The sequence below is a fragment of the Muscardinus avellanarius genome, assembly GCF_963383645.1.
Source record: "Muscardinus avellanarius genome assembly, chromosome: 15".
In the NCBI taxonomy this organism is placed as follows: domain Eukaryota; kingdom Metazoa; phylum Chordata; class Mammalia; order Rodentia; family Gliridae; genus Muscardinus; species Muscardinus avellanarius.
In genome coordinates, this window is record NC_137801.1 from 26,601,199 (window position 1) to 26,618,602 (window position 17,404).

General features: G+C 43.0%; 1 protein-coding gene across 4 annotated transcripts in view; it reads left to right on the top strand.

Annotated features, from left to right (window-relative positions):
* Positions 1-13,260, top strand: part of BIRC6 (baculoviral IAP repeat containing 6) — a gene marked incomplete at both ends in the record, with an annotated part of 235,428 nt that extends 222,168 nt beyond the window's left edge. For all 4 annotated transcript variants that reach the window (XM_080711761.1, XM_080711762.1, XM_080711763.1 and 1 more), the window contains 5 exons: positions 2,631-2,792; positions 3,776-3,853; positions 6,309-6,497; positions 8,717-8,851; positions 13,081-13,260. In XM_080711761.1, the coding sequence (XP_080567887.1) occupies positions 2,631-2,792; positions 3,776-3,853; positions 6,309-6,497; positions 8,717-8,851; positions 13,081-13,260 (744 nt within the window). The remainder of the gene's footprint in view (positions 1-2,630; positions 2,793-3,775; positions 3,854-6,308; positions 6,498-8,716; positions 8,852-13,080) is intronic.
* Positions 13,261-17,404: the final 4,144 nt, after the last annotated feature.

Consider the following 17,404-nt stretch of genomic DNA (forward strand, 5'->3'; position numbering starts at 1 on the left):
CCCTGTTTCCAAATAAAATATAAAATAGGTCTCAGAGTATAGCCTGGAGGTTGAAAGCCCCTGGGTTCCACCCCAGTACCATGAATAAATGAATGAATCAATAAATGAAAAGCTAGAAAAAATACCAAAAGAGCCACCTTCGTTGTGTGTAGCCTTGTCACAGTTTTAGAGCACCATTTCAAATGATTTAATTCTAATGACCAGGAAAAAGAATTTCTTGTTGTGGAAAGGTACTGCTTTTTTTTTTTTTTTTTTTTTTTTGGTGTGAGTGTGCTGGTGGTGGGGGGGGGGGGCTTCTTCTTGATACTAAGGATGGAACCCATGGGTCTTCTACCTCCCGGCTCTACCCCTAGACCCAGTTTACATTTTATTTGGAAACAGGGTCTCACTAAGTTGCAGATGGCCTCACTAAGTGGCCGAGGCTGGTCTCAAGCCTGCAGCGCTCTGTCTCAATCTTCAAGTACCAGGATTACAGGTGTGCGCCACCGCATCCAACCTTTGTCTTTTTGCATACTTTTTTTTGTTTTGTTTTTTGTGGTACTGATGATGAAACCCGGGGACATTCTACCTCCAAGTGACTTGCCCCATCCCTAATTTTTATTCTTTATTTTTGAAACAGGGTCTCACTGAGTTGCAAAATGCCTCGCTAAGTAACCGAGGCTGTTCGTGAACCGCGATTCTTCTTTCTCGGCCTTGCAAATGCTGGGATTACAAGCGTGCTCCACCATGTTGGCTATGTGGACACATCTCAATCTCTCATGTTGCCAGGAGTGGTCATGCACGCTTGTAATCCCAGCATTCAGGAGGCTGAGACCGGAAAATCACAATTCACGGACAGCCTCAGATATTTAGGCCCTTCGCAACTCAAGTGAGACCTTGTTTCAAAAAATAAAAAAAAAAGACTAAAAATTAGGGCCGGGAGTGCAGCTTGGAGGTAGAATGTCCCTGGGTCCCATTCCCTCTACCATAAGTAAGGAGGGAGGGAGGGAGGGAGGGAGGGAGGGAAAGAGGGAAGGAAGGAAGGAATTAGGTTATCTCTAACTGGTTCAATAAGTTGAAACTTGGAAGTTTGTTTTTTGTGGAGGGCCTCACTAAGTCGCTGAGGCTGGTCATGAGCCTGCAGTCCTCCTCTTTCAGCCTCCCTGGTATTGAGACCACAGCATGCGCCACTACGCCCGGCTCTCTGCTGTTTTCTGCACTGCCAGTAACTCTGAGGGAAACACCTGCTGTTCTCTCCAAGCCTTTTAGTCATAGCATATGAGAACTTTTTTTTTTTCTGTTATCTTGTTGTCATTATCCTAGAGAAGAATATAAAAATACTATGTCTTATAGCAGTAACTTACATGAAGATTTAAAGCAGACATTTAACTTTATACCTTGAGATACCATAGTGAATGTATATAGAATCTCAAATTTTTGAAAACTATAGACAAGCGGGTGTGGTGGCACACACTTGTAATCCCAGTACTTGGGAGGCTGAGACAAGAGGATCACAGGTTCACAATCAGCCCTTCGCAACTTAGGAAGACCCTGTTTCAAAATAAAGAATAGGAGCTGGGCATGGTGGTATACACACTTGTAACCTCAGCATTTGGGAGGTCTAGACAGGAGGATCTGGGTTTGAGGACAGCCTCAGCTACTTAGAGAGGCCCTTTGCAACTCAGACCCTATTTTAAAATAAAGAATAAAAAATAGGGCTGGGTATGTAGCTTGGTGGTAGAATGCCCTTGGGTTCCATCCCCAGTACTACAAAAAATGAAAGAAAGAAATAAAAAATAATGCTTGGGTTATAGCTCAGAGGCAGAAATGCCCCTGGGTTTCATCCCCAGTACTACAAAAAAAAAAAAAAAAAAGGAAGAAAGAACTTTAGAGAAAGCCATGACAGTTTTTAGGGGAAAACAAAGGAATTTACTATTTTTAGAAGTATTTGATTTTAAGGTATACTTTCTTGCCACCAGTAATACATCTTTCTCTTAATGGCCTATTTTCAGCAAAAGCAAATCACTATAATTCTAATCCAAAATAATGTTTTAGTCCTATGTTTATTTTTAACTTCTTTATCATATTATGGTAGAGATGTATACAAGCTGTCAGGAGAGGGTTCTTATTTTTCATCAGGTTGTGCTGTTTTAAATATCATTGTCTAAGCCAGGTATGGTGGCACACACTTGTAATCCCAGGACTTGGGAGGCTGAGTCAGGAGGATTGTAAGTTTCAAGTCAGCCTCACCAATTTAGTGAGGCTGTTAGCAACTTAGTGAGACTCTGTTTCCAAATAAAAAATAAAATTAGGCTCAGGGTCTAGCTCAGAAGTAGAGAATATCCCTGGGCTCCATCCTCATCACCACAAAAATAAATAAACAGCCAGGCTTGGTGGCACACGCTTATAATCCCAGCGCTTGGGAGGCTGAGACAGGAGGATCGCACAGGTTTGAAGCCAGCCTCAGCTACTGAGTGAGGCTCTAAGCAACTTAATGAGACCCTGTTTCCAAATAAAATAGAAAATAGATCTGGGAGTGTAACCCAGAGGTAGAAAAGCCCCTGGGTTCCACCCCAAGTGCCACAAATAAACAAAAAATATGTGTGTCTAGAAGAGTATGACAGGCCTTTCTTTGTTTGTGTACATACTAGGTTCTGATAACTGGGCCAGCCGACACCCCCTATGCAAATGGATGCTTTGAATTTGATGTTTATTTCCCTCAAGATTATCCCAGTTCGCCCCCTCTTGTGAATCTGGAGACAACTGGTGGTCACAGTGTGCGGTTCAACCCAAACTTGTACAATGATGGCAAGGTAATATAATTGCAGTCATTTGTTTTTAATGCCAATATTGGTTCTAAAGGTTCTTTGTGACTTGAAAAAAATTTTTAAAAATTATCTTTGTTCTAAGAGAATTTTTTTATGCTTTAATGCCTATATATGCACAGATTAGTCGAAAGATAAGAAGCCGGGCATGGTGGCGCACGCTTGTAATCCCAGCATTTGGGAGGCTGAGATTGGAGGATCGCGGTTCGTGGACAGGCTCAGCTACTTAGTGAGGCCCTCCGCAACTTAGTGAGACCCAGTTTCAAAATAAAGAATAAAAAATTGGGCAGGGGTTGTAGCTCAGAGGTCAAATGCCTCTGGGTTCCAGCCCCAGACCCTCAAAAAAAAGAAGGAAGGGAGGAAGGGACAAAGAAAGAAAAAAAGAAACTGGAAAGGCAGAAATTCTACATTGTTAAGAAGTATAAACTTAGCCGGGTGTGGTGGCACACGCTTGTAATCCCAGCTTTCAGGAGGCTGAGACCACAGGATTGTGGTTCACAGGCAGCCTCAGCTACTTACTGAGGCCCAGATTTCAAAATAAAGAATAAAACATAGGGCAGGGGGTGTAGCTCAGAGGTCGAATGCCTCTGGGTCCCATCTCTACACCTGAAAAAACAAAAGCAGTGTAAACTTATAGTCTGGTCTGGGTGCAGTGGCATACACCTGTAATTCCAGTTATTCAACAGACTGAGGCAGGAGAATCACAAGTTTGAAGCCAGCTTGGACCAGTATATTTATTAAAATTAAAAATAAAAAGGGCTGGGAATATAATCAGTGACAGAACCCCCCCTGGGTTATATCACTGGTACCAGTTTATTTTCACAGACTAACCAGTAGGTGGGTATGTTTGGGACATAAAACAGAAAATTTGACATGAAAGTATTTTCTTTTTTACTTGTAGGTGTGGCTGTTTGCCTTTAGCCAGTCTTTATAATTTTCTTTTCTTTTTTTTTTTTTTAACCTCTTTTCAGGTTTGTTTAAGCATCTTAAACACATGGCATGGAAGACCTGAAGAGAAGTGGAACCCTCAGACCTCAAGCTTTTTGCAAGTAAACAAAATTTTTCTGATAGTCTCACAAAATAAAGAACTGTGTACATTTTTTATGGGGGGATGTAGTGATTGAGTAAACAGTAAACCGAAACAGGTAGAATGGTAGGACATACATATTAAATATCTTATGAAGCCGGGCGTGGTGGCACATGTTTGTAATCCCAGCATTTGGGCGACTGAGACAGCAGGATCTGGGTCAGGACAGCCTCAGATACGTGGTGAGGCCCTTTGCAACTCAGTAAGACCCTGTTTCAAAAAAAATCTGGCTGGGAGTGTAGCTCAGAGGTAGAATACCCCTGGATTTCATCCCTAGACCCACCCCACCCCCCCAAAAAAATATTAAATATAGTTATACATAATAGCTTATACATGAGTAATTTGTAAAATGGAGTCTTATTTTACTTGAAGTTTAAACTCTCAAGGGTATAAGACAAAAATTGGATTTTGTCAGCCAAGTGTGGTAGTATATGCTTGTAATTCCCGTACATGGAGAGTCGCGGGTTCAAAGTCAGCTTCACTAACTTGGCAAGACTCAGCAGCCTAGTGGAAGGTGGCGTGCCTGAGTTCAATCCAAGTTGTAAAGAGTTTAAGGGTTAGCCGGGCGTGGTGGCGCACGCTTGTAATCCCCGCACTTGGATCGCGCAGGTTCAGAGCCAGCCATGCTGGCTTAAGAGACCCTGTTTCCAAATAAAAATATAAAAAAATAGGTGTCTGGGAGTGTAGCCCAGAGGTAGAAAGGTTTCCAGGAACCCCAGTACCACCCCCAAAAAAAAAAAAGTTTAAGGATTTATCATAAGTATTAATTTTTTTCTTTGCTTTTGTAGAAAAATTAGAATTTTATTCTATTGGTGTTAGTAAAAGCAGAGGAGTAAGAGGGCAAGTGACAGAGACTAATAATTACGCCCTAGAAGGCCATGTCAGAAGTGTCAGATTTGTCAGGGCACAGTGGCCCACACTTATAATCCCAGCCACAGGAATACTGAGGCAGGAGGATTGAAAGGTCGAGGCCAGCCTACCATGCTAGTGAGACCCGTCTCAAATAAGAAAGGCCTTGAAGTATAGTTCATCTTGGTACCACCAGATAACAATAGCAACTAAAAAGAATTGTCCGATTAGAATTAGAGGTAACTAATTAGCCAAAAGAAAACCAGGTTCCTTCAGTGATCTATTTTGTTTCAGGTAGTTTTAAAAATATGGGACTTTTGTCTCATAATTATACAGTTTAAGTTTTTTGTGTTAATTTTAGCCTAAATAAAACATTGTATCATATATATTTCAGATATTTGGGGTTCTTAACTATGGGTTGGAGTTGGAGCTCAGAGGTAGAGCATTTGCCTATAGTGTATGTGCAAAGCCCTGGTTTTGATCCCCAGTAGATTAAAAAAAAAAAAGATGTTGAATTAAATAGATATATAGGTGTACTAGTTCGAATTATCATATTAGCTAGGAGTAAGCTTTCTGAGTATTACTCCTAGAGAACCAAGCTCCTAACTAAGTTTGGTTGGAGGTTATTTTAGAACCATAACAGCGTCTTACCAATGAGAACTTCTAATAAGTTGTGGGGATTTTTTGATACTGTGGCAGTTTTTCTTGGTGGTGAGTATTGTCTAGTTTTACGCTCTTTAAGAGTAAGGACAAAGCCGGGCGTGGTGGCATATGCCTGTAATCCTCGTGCTTGGGAGCCTGAGACAAGAGGATTGCACAAGTTCGAAGCCAGCCTCAGCTACCGAGTAAGGTGCTCAGCAACTTAGTGAGACCCTGTTTCCAAATAAAATATAAAAAAGGTCTGGGAGTATAGCCCAGAGGTAGAAAGCCCCTGGGTTCCACCCCCAGTACCACCAAAAAAAAAAAAAAAAGGACACGCCGGGCATGGTGACACACAGCATTCGGGAGGCTGAGACCAAAGCATTCACGGTTTGCGGACAGCCTCAGCTACTTAGTGAGGCCCTGTTTCAAACTAAAGAATAAAAAATAGGGCAGGGGGTGTAGTTACAAGATCGAATGCCCCTGGTCTTTATCTCCAGACCCACCCCCAAAAAAGTAAGGACAATTTGAGTATATTGTTTAAATTGGTTTGGGAGCCAGGTAACATATACCTATAGGCCCAACTCCTTGGGACAAAGCTGAGGCAGGGGGAGCCCTTAAGGCCAGCCCGAGTAACATAGTGAGAACCTGCCTCAAAAAAAGTGTAGCTTGTTCATAAATTTTTTTAGTACTTTCTTGAAATAGGATTCTGTTTTTATTATTCAGAGATTCAAGAATTTAAACAAAATATATAACTTAATTTCTCTTTAATAGTTTTTCAATGTCATAATCATGAACCTCAATTTCATAGGAGTAGAAATATGTGGAAATACATAATAAAAGAGACTCCTAGTGAATACAGCAAGCCATCAGTTTACTGGTAATGAAATGTTCCATTCTAACTTCTCTGTATGTCCTTTTTTACTTAGGTGTTAGTATCTGTTCAGTCCCTTATCTTAGTAGCTGAGCCTTATTTTAATGAACCGGGATATGAACGGTCCAGAGGCACTCCCAGTGGCACACAGAGTTCTCGAGAATATGATGGAAACATTCGACAAGCAACGGTTAAATGGGCAATGCTAGAACAAATCAGAAACCCTTCGCCTTGCTTTAAAGAGGTATGTTCAGCCTGTTGCAGTGACACACGCTCGGAATGCCAGTACTTGGGAGGCTGGGATAGGAGGATAGAAAGCTAGAGACCAACCGTGTTAACTTAGCAAGACCTTGTTTCACAATAAAGAGGGTTGAAGGGTGTCTTAATGGTACCCACCTCGGTTCCATTCTCAATATCACCAGAAAAAAGGAATATGTTCAATAAAATTAATGAAATGCTTTATTAAATATATCAGAAAGCCAGGCATGGTGGTGCATGCTTGTAATCTGTGTACTTGGAAGACTAAGACAGCAAGATCTCAGGTTCTAAGGCAGCCTCTTAACTTAGCCTGGCTCTCTGCAACTTAGTGAAACGCTGTTTCAAAATAAATAAAAGGGCTGGGGGTGTAACTCAGAGGTTGAAAGCGTCTGGATTCAATCCCCATTATCAAAAGAAAGACATTAAAGCCGGGCATGCTTATAATTCCAGTACTTGAGAGGCTGAGACAGGAGGATGGCAGGTTCGCAGCCAGCCTCAGCTACTTAATGAGGTCCTCCACAACTTATTAAGAACCTGCTTCAAAATAAAGAATAATTAACAGGCAGTATTTAGGAGGCTGAGACTGGAGGATCGTGGTTTGTAGACAGCCTCAGCTACTACTTAGTGAGGCCCTCTGCAACTCAGTGAGACCCTGTTTCAAAATAAAGAATAAAAAATAGGGCAGCGGGTATAGCTCAGAGGTCAAATGTCCCTTGGTTTCATCCCCAGACCTGCAAAAAAATAAAATAAAAAGACTCTGCCAGGCATGGTGGCACACATTTACAATCCCAGCATTCAATAGGCTGAAACCTGAGGATCATGGTTTGTGAACAGCCTCAGCTCTTTAGGCCCTTTGAGGCTCAGTAAGACCTTATTTCAAAATAAAGAATAGCTTTCAGAGCTGGGCATGGTGGGGCACGCTTGTAATCTCAGCTACTTAGTGAGGCTCTCAGCAACTTAGTAAGACCCTGTTTCCAAAAATATATAAAATAGGTCTGGGAGTGTAGCCTGGGGGTAGAAAGCCCCTGGGTTCCATCCCCAGTACCACAAAAAATAAAGAAATAAATAATCCCAGATATTGGGAGACTGCAGAGGATCACTGTTTGCAGACAGCCTTAGCTACTTAGTGAGGCCCTCCCCAACTTAGTGAGACACTGTTTCAAAATAAAGAATAAAAAATAGAGGGGGAGGGTGGCTCAGCAATAGAATGGCCCTGAGCTCCATCCCCAGACCCGCAAAAATAAATAAATAAAAATAAAGAATAAATCATAGGGTTGTGTGTGTAGCTCAGAGGTAGAATGCCCCGGAGTTTCATCCCCAGTAATGGATAAATAAATAAACAAACAAACAAAGTAACTAACTAACAAAAATAAGGCTGGGAGTGTACCTCGGAGATATAATGCCCCTGGGTTTCATTCTCAGTACTGCAAAAAAAAATTTTTTTTTCCTTCATCAGTTTCTCAGATTGGCTAAAATTTGAACATTTCAGGAAAAAAAAATGGCATATTTACCTGACAGAAAATTAATCTCTTAATATAATTTAAGTGATTATGTATTAGTGCTATGCCATTGTAATGGAAGCCCACCCCCTTCTTCAGATAGCCCTGATAAATATGCTTTATAGGAATGTAAAAAGAACATTGATTTTATATTTTGTAGACCTGGGTCTTTTTTATTTATTTATTTATTTTCTTGTGCTCTACCGGGGATTGAACCCAGGGGCATTCTACCTCTGAGCTACACCCCCTCCCCTAATTTTATTCTTTATTTTGAAAGAGGGTCTCACTGAATTGCAGAGGGCCTCACTGCCTGCAAGCCATGATCCTCCAGTCTCGGCCTCCTGAATGCTGGGATTACACGTGTGTGCCACCACGCGTGGCTTTGAGTTATCTTTTAAAGACCAATATTTCTGTTTGCAAATTCAATTCTCCTGATGACGTATTTATTTGAGTTCACTTATGTTGTGTGGTGTATGGCTTGTGCTCCCTGGGTAGGATTATGGGATTGGATCATTTTTGCTCTAGAACTTGATATTTCAGCCTTGAGACTAATTCTTCCCTGCTGATGATGCATGTTCATGAAATGAAATTTTTATGGGCAGAGAAACTGCAGTGTCTAAAATTTCATTTTTTTAATGGTTTTATACTTTGCCATTCAAATTCTGATTGTAAACACATTTTGTTCTGTTGCATTCCCCCACCCCAGGTTATACACAAACATTTTTACTTGAAAAGAGTTGAGATCATGGCCCAGTGTGAGGAGTGGATTGCGGATATCCAGCAGTACAGCAGTGACAAGCGGGTGGGCAGGACCATGTCTCACCACGCAGCAGCTCTCAAGGTGAGTCAGCCTGCCTGCATGAGCCGCCATAGTGACTTCCAAGAAGGGAACCGTGCCCACCAGGAGTGGAAGGGAAGGCGGGGATCAATGTTTCCTTAAGTTCAGAACACTAAATTGCTACCCAAAAGTCTACACAAGATATAATCCTTTTTACAATGAATTGACAGTTCCTAGGGTTAAAAATGTCAGTACAGCTACTAAGCCAACAGAGTTTTGTAAAGAATTTTTCAAAGAGTGGGGCGTGGTGGCACACATTTGTAATCCCAGGAAGGCTAAATCAGGAGGATCGCAGGTTTGAAGTCAGTTTCAGCAAGTTAGCAAGACCCTGTTTTCAAATAAAAGATAAAATAGGGCGAGGGGGCCGCGCGTGGTGGCCTACGCTTGTAATCCCCGCACTTGGGAGGCGGAGACAGGAGGATCGCGCTGGTTTGGAGCCAGCCTTGCCGGCTTAAAAGACCCTGTTTCCACATAAAAAGGCAAAAAAAATAGGTCTGGGAGTGTAGCCCCTGGGAGTGTAGCCTGGAGGTAGAAGGGCTTCCAGGAACCCCAGTACCACAAAAAAAAAAAAATAGGGTGAGGGGTATAGGTTGGAAGTAGAATGCCCCTGGGTTTCATGCCCAGGATCACGCTCACAAAAACAAAATAGTTCTTCAAAGATGATAACAACAAAGTACACACCATGAATGACCTTTCCCCCCGCCCATTTACTTTTGATTTTTTTTCATTTTATTTATATGTGTAACATATCAAAAATGGTATACATTTAGATTGTGCTTGGTGCCCTCCCTACTCCCCCATGAATGACCTTTTTATTCCTTTAGCCCACCGATTCTGCAACTTACTGGCTTACTGCCTCTTTTCAGGAAAAAAAAAAAAAGTACTCAGTGCACCCTGGCTGCTTCCACTGCCCCAGATTGCTCCCGTTGCGACTGCTCCCCCGGGCTCTTGAGCAGTTCCCTGTGAGCAGTATTGCCCACCGGGAATCTGAACCTTAGCCTTTCCCTGGACCTCTCACCTTCCAGAATTGCATGACTTGGAATAACGATGGAGATGTGAGATTCAGAGTCTCCAGCAGCTGATTGGAGGACAAGGCTGTTTGGGGGAGGCCAGCAGGCATTGCTGGCTTCTGTGTTCAGAGAACGGATGTAGAGAGTGGTTGTTTGGGAGACTTTTTTTTTCCACATATGGGAATAGTTCCCTGGAGTTACCACCTCCGAGTACCTGTTTCTACTCACTTCTGCCTTTCACTTGTAACACTGTGTGTGTGTGTGTGTGTTTACTGGGCACTACACCACTGAACCTCATCCCCAGCCCAATGTTTGTCTTTTCTAGTATACTTTCCCCTTCCCCAGTACTGGGGATTAAACCCAGGGGCATATTATCTCCAAGGTGTACCCCTAGCCTTTTTATTTTATTTCTCATTTGGAAGCAGGATCTTGCTAAGTTGCTAGGCTGATTTTGAACTTGCAGTCCTCCTGTCACAGCCTCCAAGCACTAAGATTACAGGTATGCGCCACCATGCCTGGCAATATGTTCTTTTCCATTTGTTCACCTTTTTTTTTTTTTTTTTTTTTTTTTTTGTACTGGGGATTGAACCCAGGGCCATTTTGAGCTATACCCCCAACCCCTTTATTTATTTATTTATTTATTTATTTATTTATTTATTTATTTATTTTTGGTGCTGGAGATTGAACCCAAGGGCATTCTACCTCTGAGCTGCACCGTCAGCTCTATTTTTATTCTTTATTTTGAAACATGGTCTCACTAAGTAGCAGAGGATGGCTTTGAACCTATGATTCTCCTGTCTTAGCCTCCCAAGTACTGGGATTACAAGCATGTGCAACCATGCCTGGCCTTATTTTTTATTGTGAAATAGGGTCTCACTAAGTTGCTAAGAGTCTCACTACGTTGGTGAGTCTGGCCATGAAACTGTGATTCTCCTGTCTCAGCCCATTTGTTCTTTTTTTTTTTTTTTTTTTTTTTTTTTTTTTTGGTGTATATGTGTATGGTGCCCAGGGGCATTCTGCCTCCAAGTTGTACCCCCGGCCCGGTTTAATTTTTTTATTATTTATTTATTTATTATTTTGCAGCCCTGGGGATTGAACCCAGGGGCATTCTATCTCCGAGCTACATCCCCAGCCCTATTTTTTATTCCATATTTTGAAACAGGGTCTCACTGAGTTGCAAAGGGCCTCACCAAGTAGCTGAGGCTGGCCGCGAACCCAGATCCCATGGTACCATGCCTGGCTTTGTTCAATTTTTTAAAAATAAAATCTAGGCTGGGCGTGGTGGCACACGCTTGTAATCCCCGCGCTTGGGAGGCAGAGACAAGAGGATCGCGCAGGATCAAAGCCAGCCGCGCGCGCTGGCTTAGGAGACCCTGTTTCTGAGTAAAAATATAAAAAAAAATAGGTCTGGGAGTGTAGCCCGGAGGTAGAAGGGCTTCCAGGAACCCCAGTACCACCAAAAATATAAAAAATAAAATAAATAAATATATAAAAAAAATAAAATCTAGTGATAAAATTGTCTGGAAGGTTTGCTCTGAGCATTGAGACTAGTAATGTGAAATAGTTTTCAAACATTTTAAATAGGACCCAGTAAGCCAGGCGTGATGGTGCAGGCTCGTGATCCTAGTACTTGGCAGCCAAGATAGCCGAGGGTCCCAGGTTCAAAGCCAGCCTCGACAGCTTAGTGAAGAGGTTCTCAACAACCTATTGACATTCTGTTTTCGTATAAGAAATGAAATCAAGCCAGGCATGGTGGCGCATGCTTGTAATCCCGGCATTCGGGAGGCTGAGACTGGAGGATCAGGGTTCGCGGACAGCCTCAGCTACTTAGTGAGGCCCTCACAACTTAGTGAGACCCTGTGTCAAAATAAAGAGTAAAAAATAGGGCAGGGGGTATAGCTCGGAGGTCGAATGCCCCTGGTTCCACCCCTAGACCTACAAAAAAAAAAAAAAAAAAAAGAAAGAAAGAAAGGGAAGGAAGGAAGGAAGGAAGGAAGGAAGGAAGGAAGGAAGGAAGGAAGGAAGGAAGGAAATGAAATCAGGCTGTAAGATGTGTAGCTTGGAGGTAGAAGGCCTTTGGGTTTAGTCCCCAGTTCCAAGTAAATAGGACCCAGTACTTGATGACAATTTGTTTTCATTTGCTAAAGTAGCAATGGGTTTACTTTATTTTTTCAATTCTAAGTATCTAACCCAGGACTCTCAAGCATACTAGGAGGGTGCTTTATAACTGAGCCAAATTCACATCCCTAGCCATTGTATATTTTATTTTAGTTATGGTATTGGGGATTGAATCCAGGAGAGTTACCTCTGAGCTCTACCTCTAGCCCTACTTTATATTTTATTTTTACATACTTTTGTTTGTTTTTTGCAATACTGGGGATGGAACCCAAGGGCATTCTACCTCTGAGCTACACCCCCAGCCCTGTTTTTTATTCTTTATTTTGAAGCAGGGTCTCGCTGAGTTGCAAAGGGGCTCACTAAGTAGTAGCTGAGGCTGTCTGTGAACCCAGATCCTCCTGTCTCAGCCTCCCAAATGCTGGGATTACAAGCGTGCGCCACTGTGCCCGGCTTATTTTTTATTTTTGAAACAAGGTCTCACTGTGTTAGCGTACGCTAACCTTGAACCTGCGATCTTCCTGTCTGAGCTTCCTAAAAAAGTCATCAGTACTGTAGTATCTGTTACAGGATTGGGACCTGGGTAGAATCTGTGGGCATGCAACTCTGGCCAGGTTTATTACCTGCTGTATAAAGTGCCAGTAACAGTGGCTAGCACAAGGAGACACTTAGTATTCGTTAGCCTAATGTTCCTAGCTGGGCGTGGAGGTGCATGCTCGGAATCCCAGTACTCGCAAGGCTGAGACAGGAGGGGATCGCAGGTTTGTGGTCAGCCACAGCAACCTCGCAAGCCGGCTGTAACTTAGTGAGACAGGAGGATCCGGATTCACAGACAGCCTCAGCTACTTACTGAGGCCCTTTGCAACTCAGTGAGACCCTGTTTCAAAATAAAGACTAGAAAATAGGGATTGGGGTGTAGCTCGGAGGTAGAAGGTTCCTGGGTTCCATCCCAGTACACCACACACACACACACACACACACACACACACACACACACACACACACACAACCCCCCCCCCTCTCAAGTTTCTTCTTCAGTGAAGTCCTTCCTTGGTCTGCTAGAACCCAGAGTTAACAGCTCTAACATTAGGAATTCCTTCCATCTAGCGTCACACTGCTCAGCTCCGAGAAGAGCTGCTGAAACTTCCCTGCCCTGACGGCTTGGACCCTGATGCCGACGACGCCTCAGAGGTCTGCAGGGCCACAGCAGGTGCTGAGGACATTCGAACGCACGATCAGGCCAAACCCAGCAGCAGCAAAGACCTCCCCAGTGACTTCCAATTATGAGCTGCACTGACGTGGATTTCATAGACACACAGGCTTTGAAGCACAAGCCAAATATGTCAATATTTGTATGTAAGAAACTAATTATGTAATAGGTAATGAAACTGAAGCTATACTATGCCCTTAAGGAGATCCAGTTTAATTCAAGGTGATCTTTTATTTACCTGTACAAGAGTGTAAACTTTTTGTGCTTTTATTTTTCAATTGTGAGAACCACTGATTGGTATGTTCAACAAATTTGTGTATACAAAGAAATGGATAAATCACTGATATATAAGGGAAACTACCTTAGGAAAGAATGTTTACCGAATGTTTATTTTATTTTTATTTTTTACTTTAGAGTGAGGGATTGTTAACAAAGAATATATATTGGTCATTCTTACAACTACTTAAACTATTTAAAGTCAGCAACTTTTCACTGAATTTGATAGATTTTATGTTTGGCCATATCTTCACATGCTCATATTTGATTTCTGAAGACCTCCTGCCTACACTTCAATAAAAGTTTAATGGACATACTCCCTCCTTTTTGATTTACTGGTACATTTTTTAAATAAAAAATCTGCCATAAATTCATTATAGCTGGAGAATTGCACTTGTATGGATGAATTTATTACATTCAACATATTTAATTTTATGCCTTCTAAGATGCAGAAAAAATAAATGAACATGATTTTATTCTATGCCAAGATTTGGGCCTCTGAATGTATCCATTATTTTAATTTAAGAATATTGAAAGGAATGGTGGATTTGAAAAGTCACTCTAAACTGATTTTTTTCCTCAAGGGCTCCTTTTCCTGGACTGTGGTTTTATCGCTGAAGTCACATGTATGTATTAACAGAGGCTCTGTAGAGTAGAGAGGCTGTACCTCTCTGGTGCTGTTCCAGTACATTCTGTACCTGCCATCCAGGCTCATTTTCATGCGAATTATTCCTAGAGCCAAATAAATAAAGACTTAGGTGAATTAGTATGTCTTGTTTCTAAAACGGGCTGCCATGGTGTGGAATGCTGTTTCTGTAAAGAATTGGATGCTTTCAAGACCTAAGCATGGGGAACAAAGGATGTTTCTCCAAGACCAATTTCTACAAAGGAAACGTGGAGTATTTATATAAAATAAAGTGGTGTGTGGGAACCCTGACTCTGTAGCTGACCAAGAAAAGCTGTGTTCTGAGCAGCGTGTTGCTCTCAAGCAAAAGGGAAACCAGAAAACACAATCTCCTGTGCACAAGTTACATATCTCCAGATCTATTTAAACACGGATAAGGGAGAAATCAAAGGTGTGTGTGTGTGTGTGTGTGTGTGTGTGTGTGTGTGTGTGTGTGTGTGTGTGTTGTTTGCTTTGTATTTGTTTGTTTGTGGTGCTGGGGATGAAACCCAGGGGCATTCTACCTCTGAGCTATACCCCCAGCCCTATATTTATGCATTATTTTGAAATAGGGTCTCACTAAATTGCAGAGGGCCTCACTAAGTAGCTGAGGGTGGCCACGAACCTGTGATCCTCCTGTCTCAGCCTCCACAGTACTGGATTACAAGTGTGTGCCACCATGGCCAGCTCTCCAGTTGTGGATTTTAAAAACTCATTCGAATATGGAGGAATCGTTTTCTCTACCCCTCACCACTGGACTTCAGAAAGCTGTATGAATTAGCCGGGCGTGGTGGCGCACGCTTGTAATCCCCGCGCTTGGGAGGCTGAGACAGGAGCATCGCACAGGTTCGAAGCCAGTCTCAGCTACTTAGTGAGGCTCTCAGCAACTTAGTGAGACCCTGTTTCCAAATAAAATATAAAAAAGGTCTGGGAGTGTAGCCCGGAGGTAGAAAGCCTCTGGGTTCCACCCCAGTACCATAAAAAAAAGGAAAAAAGGAAAGCTGTATGAATTGGAAGTAACAATACCAGCTCTAGCAGATCTGAGGGTGGGGGGTACCGGCGGTTAAGCCAAAGGCATTTTACCTCTGGACCACCCCCAGCTTTAATTTTATTTTTATTTTGAAACGAAATCTCACTAAGTTGCAGGGGTCTCACCAAGTTGCTGAGGCTGTCCACAGAACTGTCATCCCCTGGTCTCCGCCGCCCAATATTGGGTTTATAAGTGTATGCAACCTTGCCCAGCTTAAACTCTTGGTGGCACTGGGGACTGAACCCAGAGGCATTCTGAGATAGACCCCCAGACCTGTGTTTTTTGTTTTGTTTTGTTTTGCTTTTTAATTTGTGTGTAGAGAGGTACTGGGAATTGAACCGAAGGGCATTCTAACTCTTGAGTTACACCTCAGCCCTATTTTTTGTTCTTTTATTTTGAAGCAGGGTCTCATTATGCCCGACTTAAACTTTGTTTTTGAAATAGTCTTGCTAGGTTGCTAAGTTTCACTGTAACTCAGAGGCTGTCCTCAAATCTGCTATCCCCCTGTCCCAGCCTCCCAAATTCCTGGGATTACAGATGTTCATCACCACTTCACACCTGGCTCACATTCCATTTCTTGTTTAAAAACCAAGGCCAGGTCAGGCGTGGTGGCGCAGGCTTGTAATCCCAGCATTTGGGAGGTTGAGACAGGAGGATTCTGGTTAGCAACTAGCATCAGCCACTTAGGCCCTTTGCAACTCAGTGAGACCTGTTTCAAAATAAAGAATAAAAAATAGGGCTAAGGGTATGGCTCAGAAGTAGAACGTCCCTGGGTTCCATCCCTAGTACTGGGGGAAAAAAAAAAAAAAACAAGGCCAAGAGCCCGGCATGGTGGATGGTGGTGCATGCTTGCAATCCCAGTACTTGGGAGGATCTGGGTTGGTTGGTGGCCAGCCACATCTATTTAAACCCTCCACAATGTTTTGAAATAAGGAATAAAAAATCTGTTTGGGCTGTAGCTCAGAAGTAGAATACCCTAGGTTCAATCCTAGTACCACCAAAAAAAAAAAAAAAGTAAGCCAGCAGGGTGTGGTGGTGCACACCTGTAACCCTACTACTTGGTTAGATGAGACAGTAGGATCACAGGTTAACAGCCAGCCTCAGCAACTTAGAACGTAGGCCCTCTGCAACTTAGTTAGACCTTGGTTCAAAAAATAGGGAGTGGCGCACGCTTGCAATCCCAGCATTTGGGAGGCTGAGAAGGGAGGATCGCAATTCGAGGACAGCCTCAGCATTTACGCCCTCTACAACTCAGTGAGACTCTGTTTAAAAAAAAATAAAATAGGGATGGGGGTATAACTCAGGTAAAATGCTCCTGGGTGCAATTCCCAGTACCCCCACACACACACACACAAGACGGTCTTAATTTAATATTGATTCTAGTGCCAAGCGTGGTGGTGCACGCTTGTAATCCCAGCATTTGGGAAGCTGAGACCAGAGGATCTTGGTCTGTGGACAGCCTCAGTACTTAGGCCCTCCACAACTCAGTGAGACCCTGTTTGAAGATAAAGAATAAAATATAGGGCTGGGGGTGTAGCTCGGAGGTTAAATGCCTCTGGGTTCCATCCCCAGACCCACACACACAAAAAAATGTAGCTCAGTCCTCAACAACATACACACACACGTGTGTGTGTGTGTGTGTGTGTGTGTGTGTGCACATGTACCAAGCAGAAGTTATCCTCAACATGGGAGAACAAAAGGGGAGCTCAAGCTAGTGGCGCCATGTTGGATACCTCTGTATTTTGGGAGCCGCAGTGGGAGCAGTGGAGTGGGACAGCGGGCCTGTAGTGTTGGCAAAATGGAGGTGTTAGGTCTTCGAAGCCCCTGGTTGCCCTGTTAAGAAGCTTTGACATCCTGTAGAAGATGGAGAGAGGCCGGGGAGCTTTACTTAGGCGAGCCGCTGACTTCCAGAAGATCATTTCCTAGCTCCCCACAGCTAAGAGTGAAGAGCCAACCATAGTTTCCTGAGGGGAGATCATAGGCTCGGGCAACCAGAGGGGGGAGGGGAAGAAAGGCCGACAGCTCGGGGGGATTTCTCCTAGGTTCAGGAATACCCAGGGTGTTCACCAGCTGAGAGTGGGAAGAAGAGAGTGTGTGGAAGCTTCAGAGAATGGCACAAAGCCCAGCGGACGCGATGGCCTTTGCCCAAAAGCATGTGCTGAGAACTTGAGGAAACAGGGAAGCCAGTAAGGCCAATCGGTCTGTTCACGGAACTGTAAAATTACCTTCGTTTACGTATTGATCAGTACTG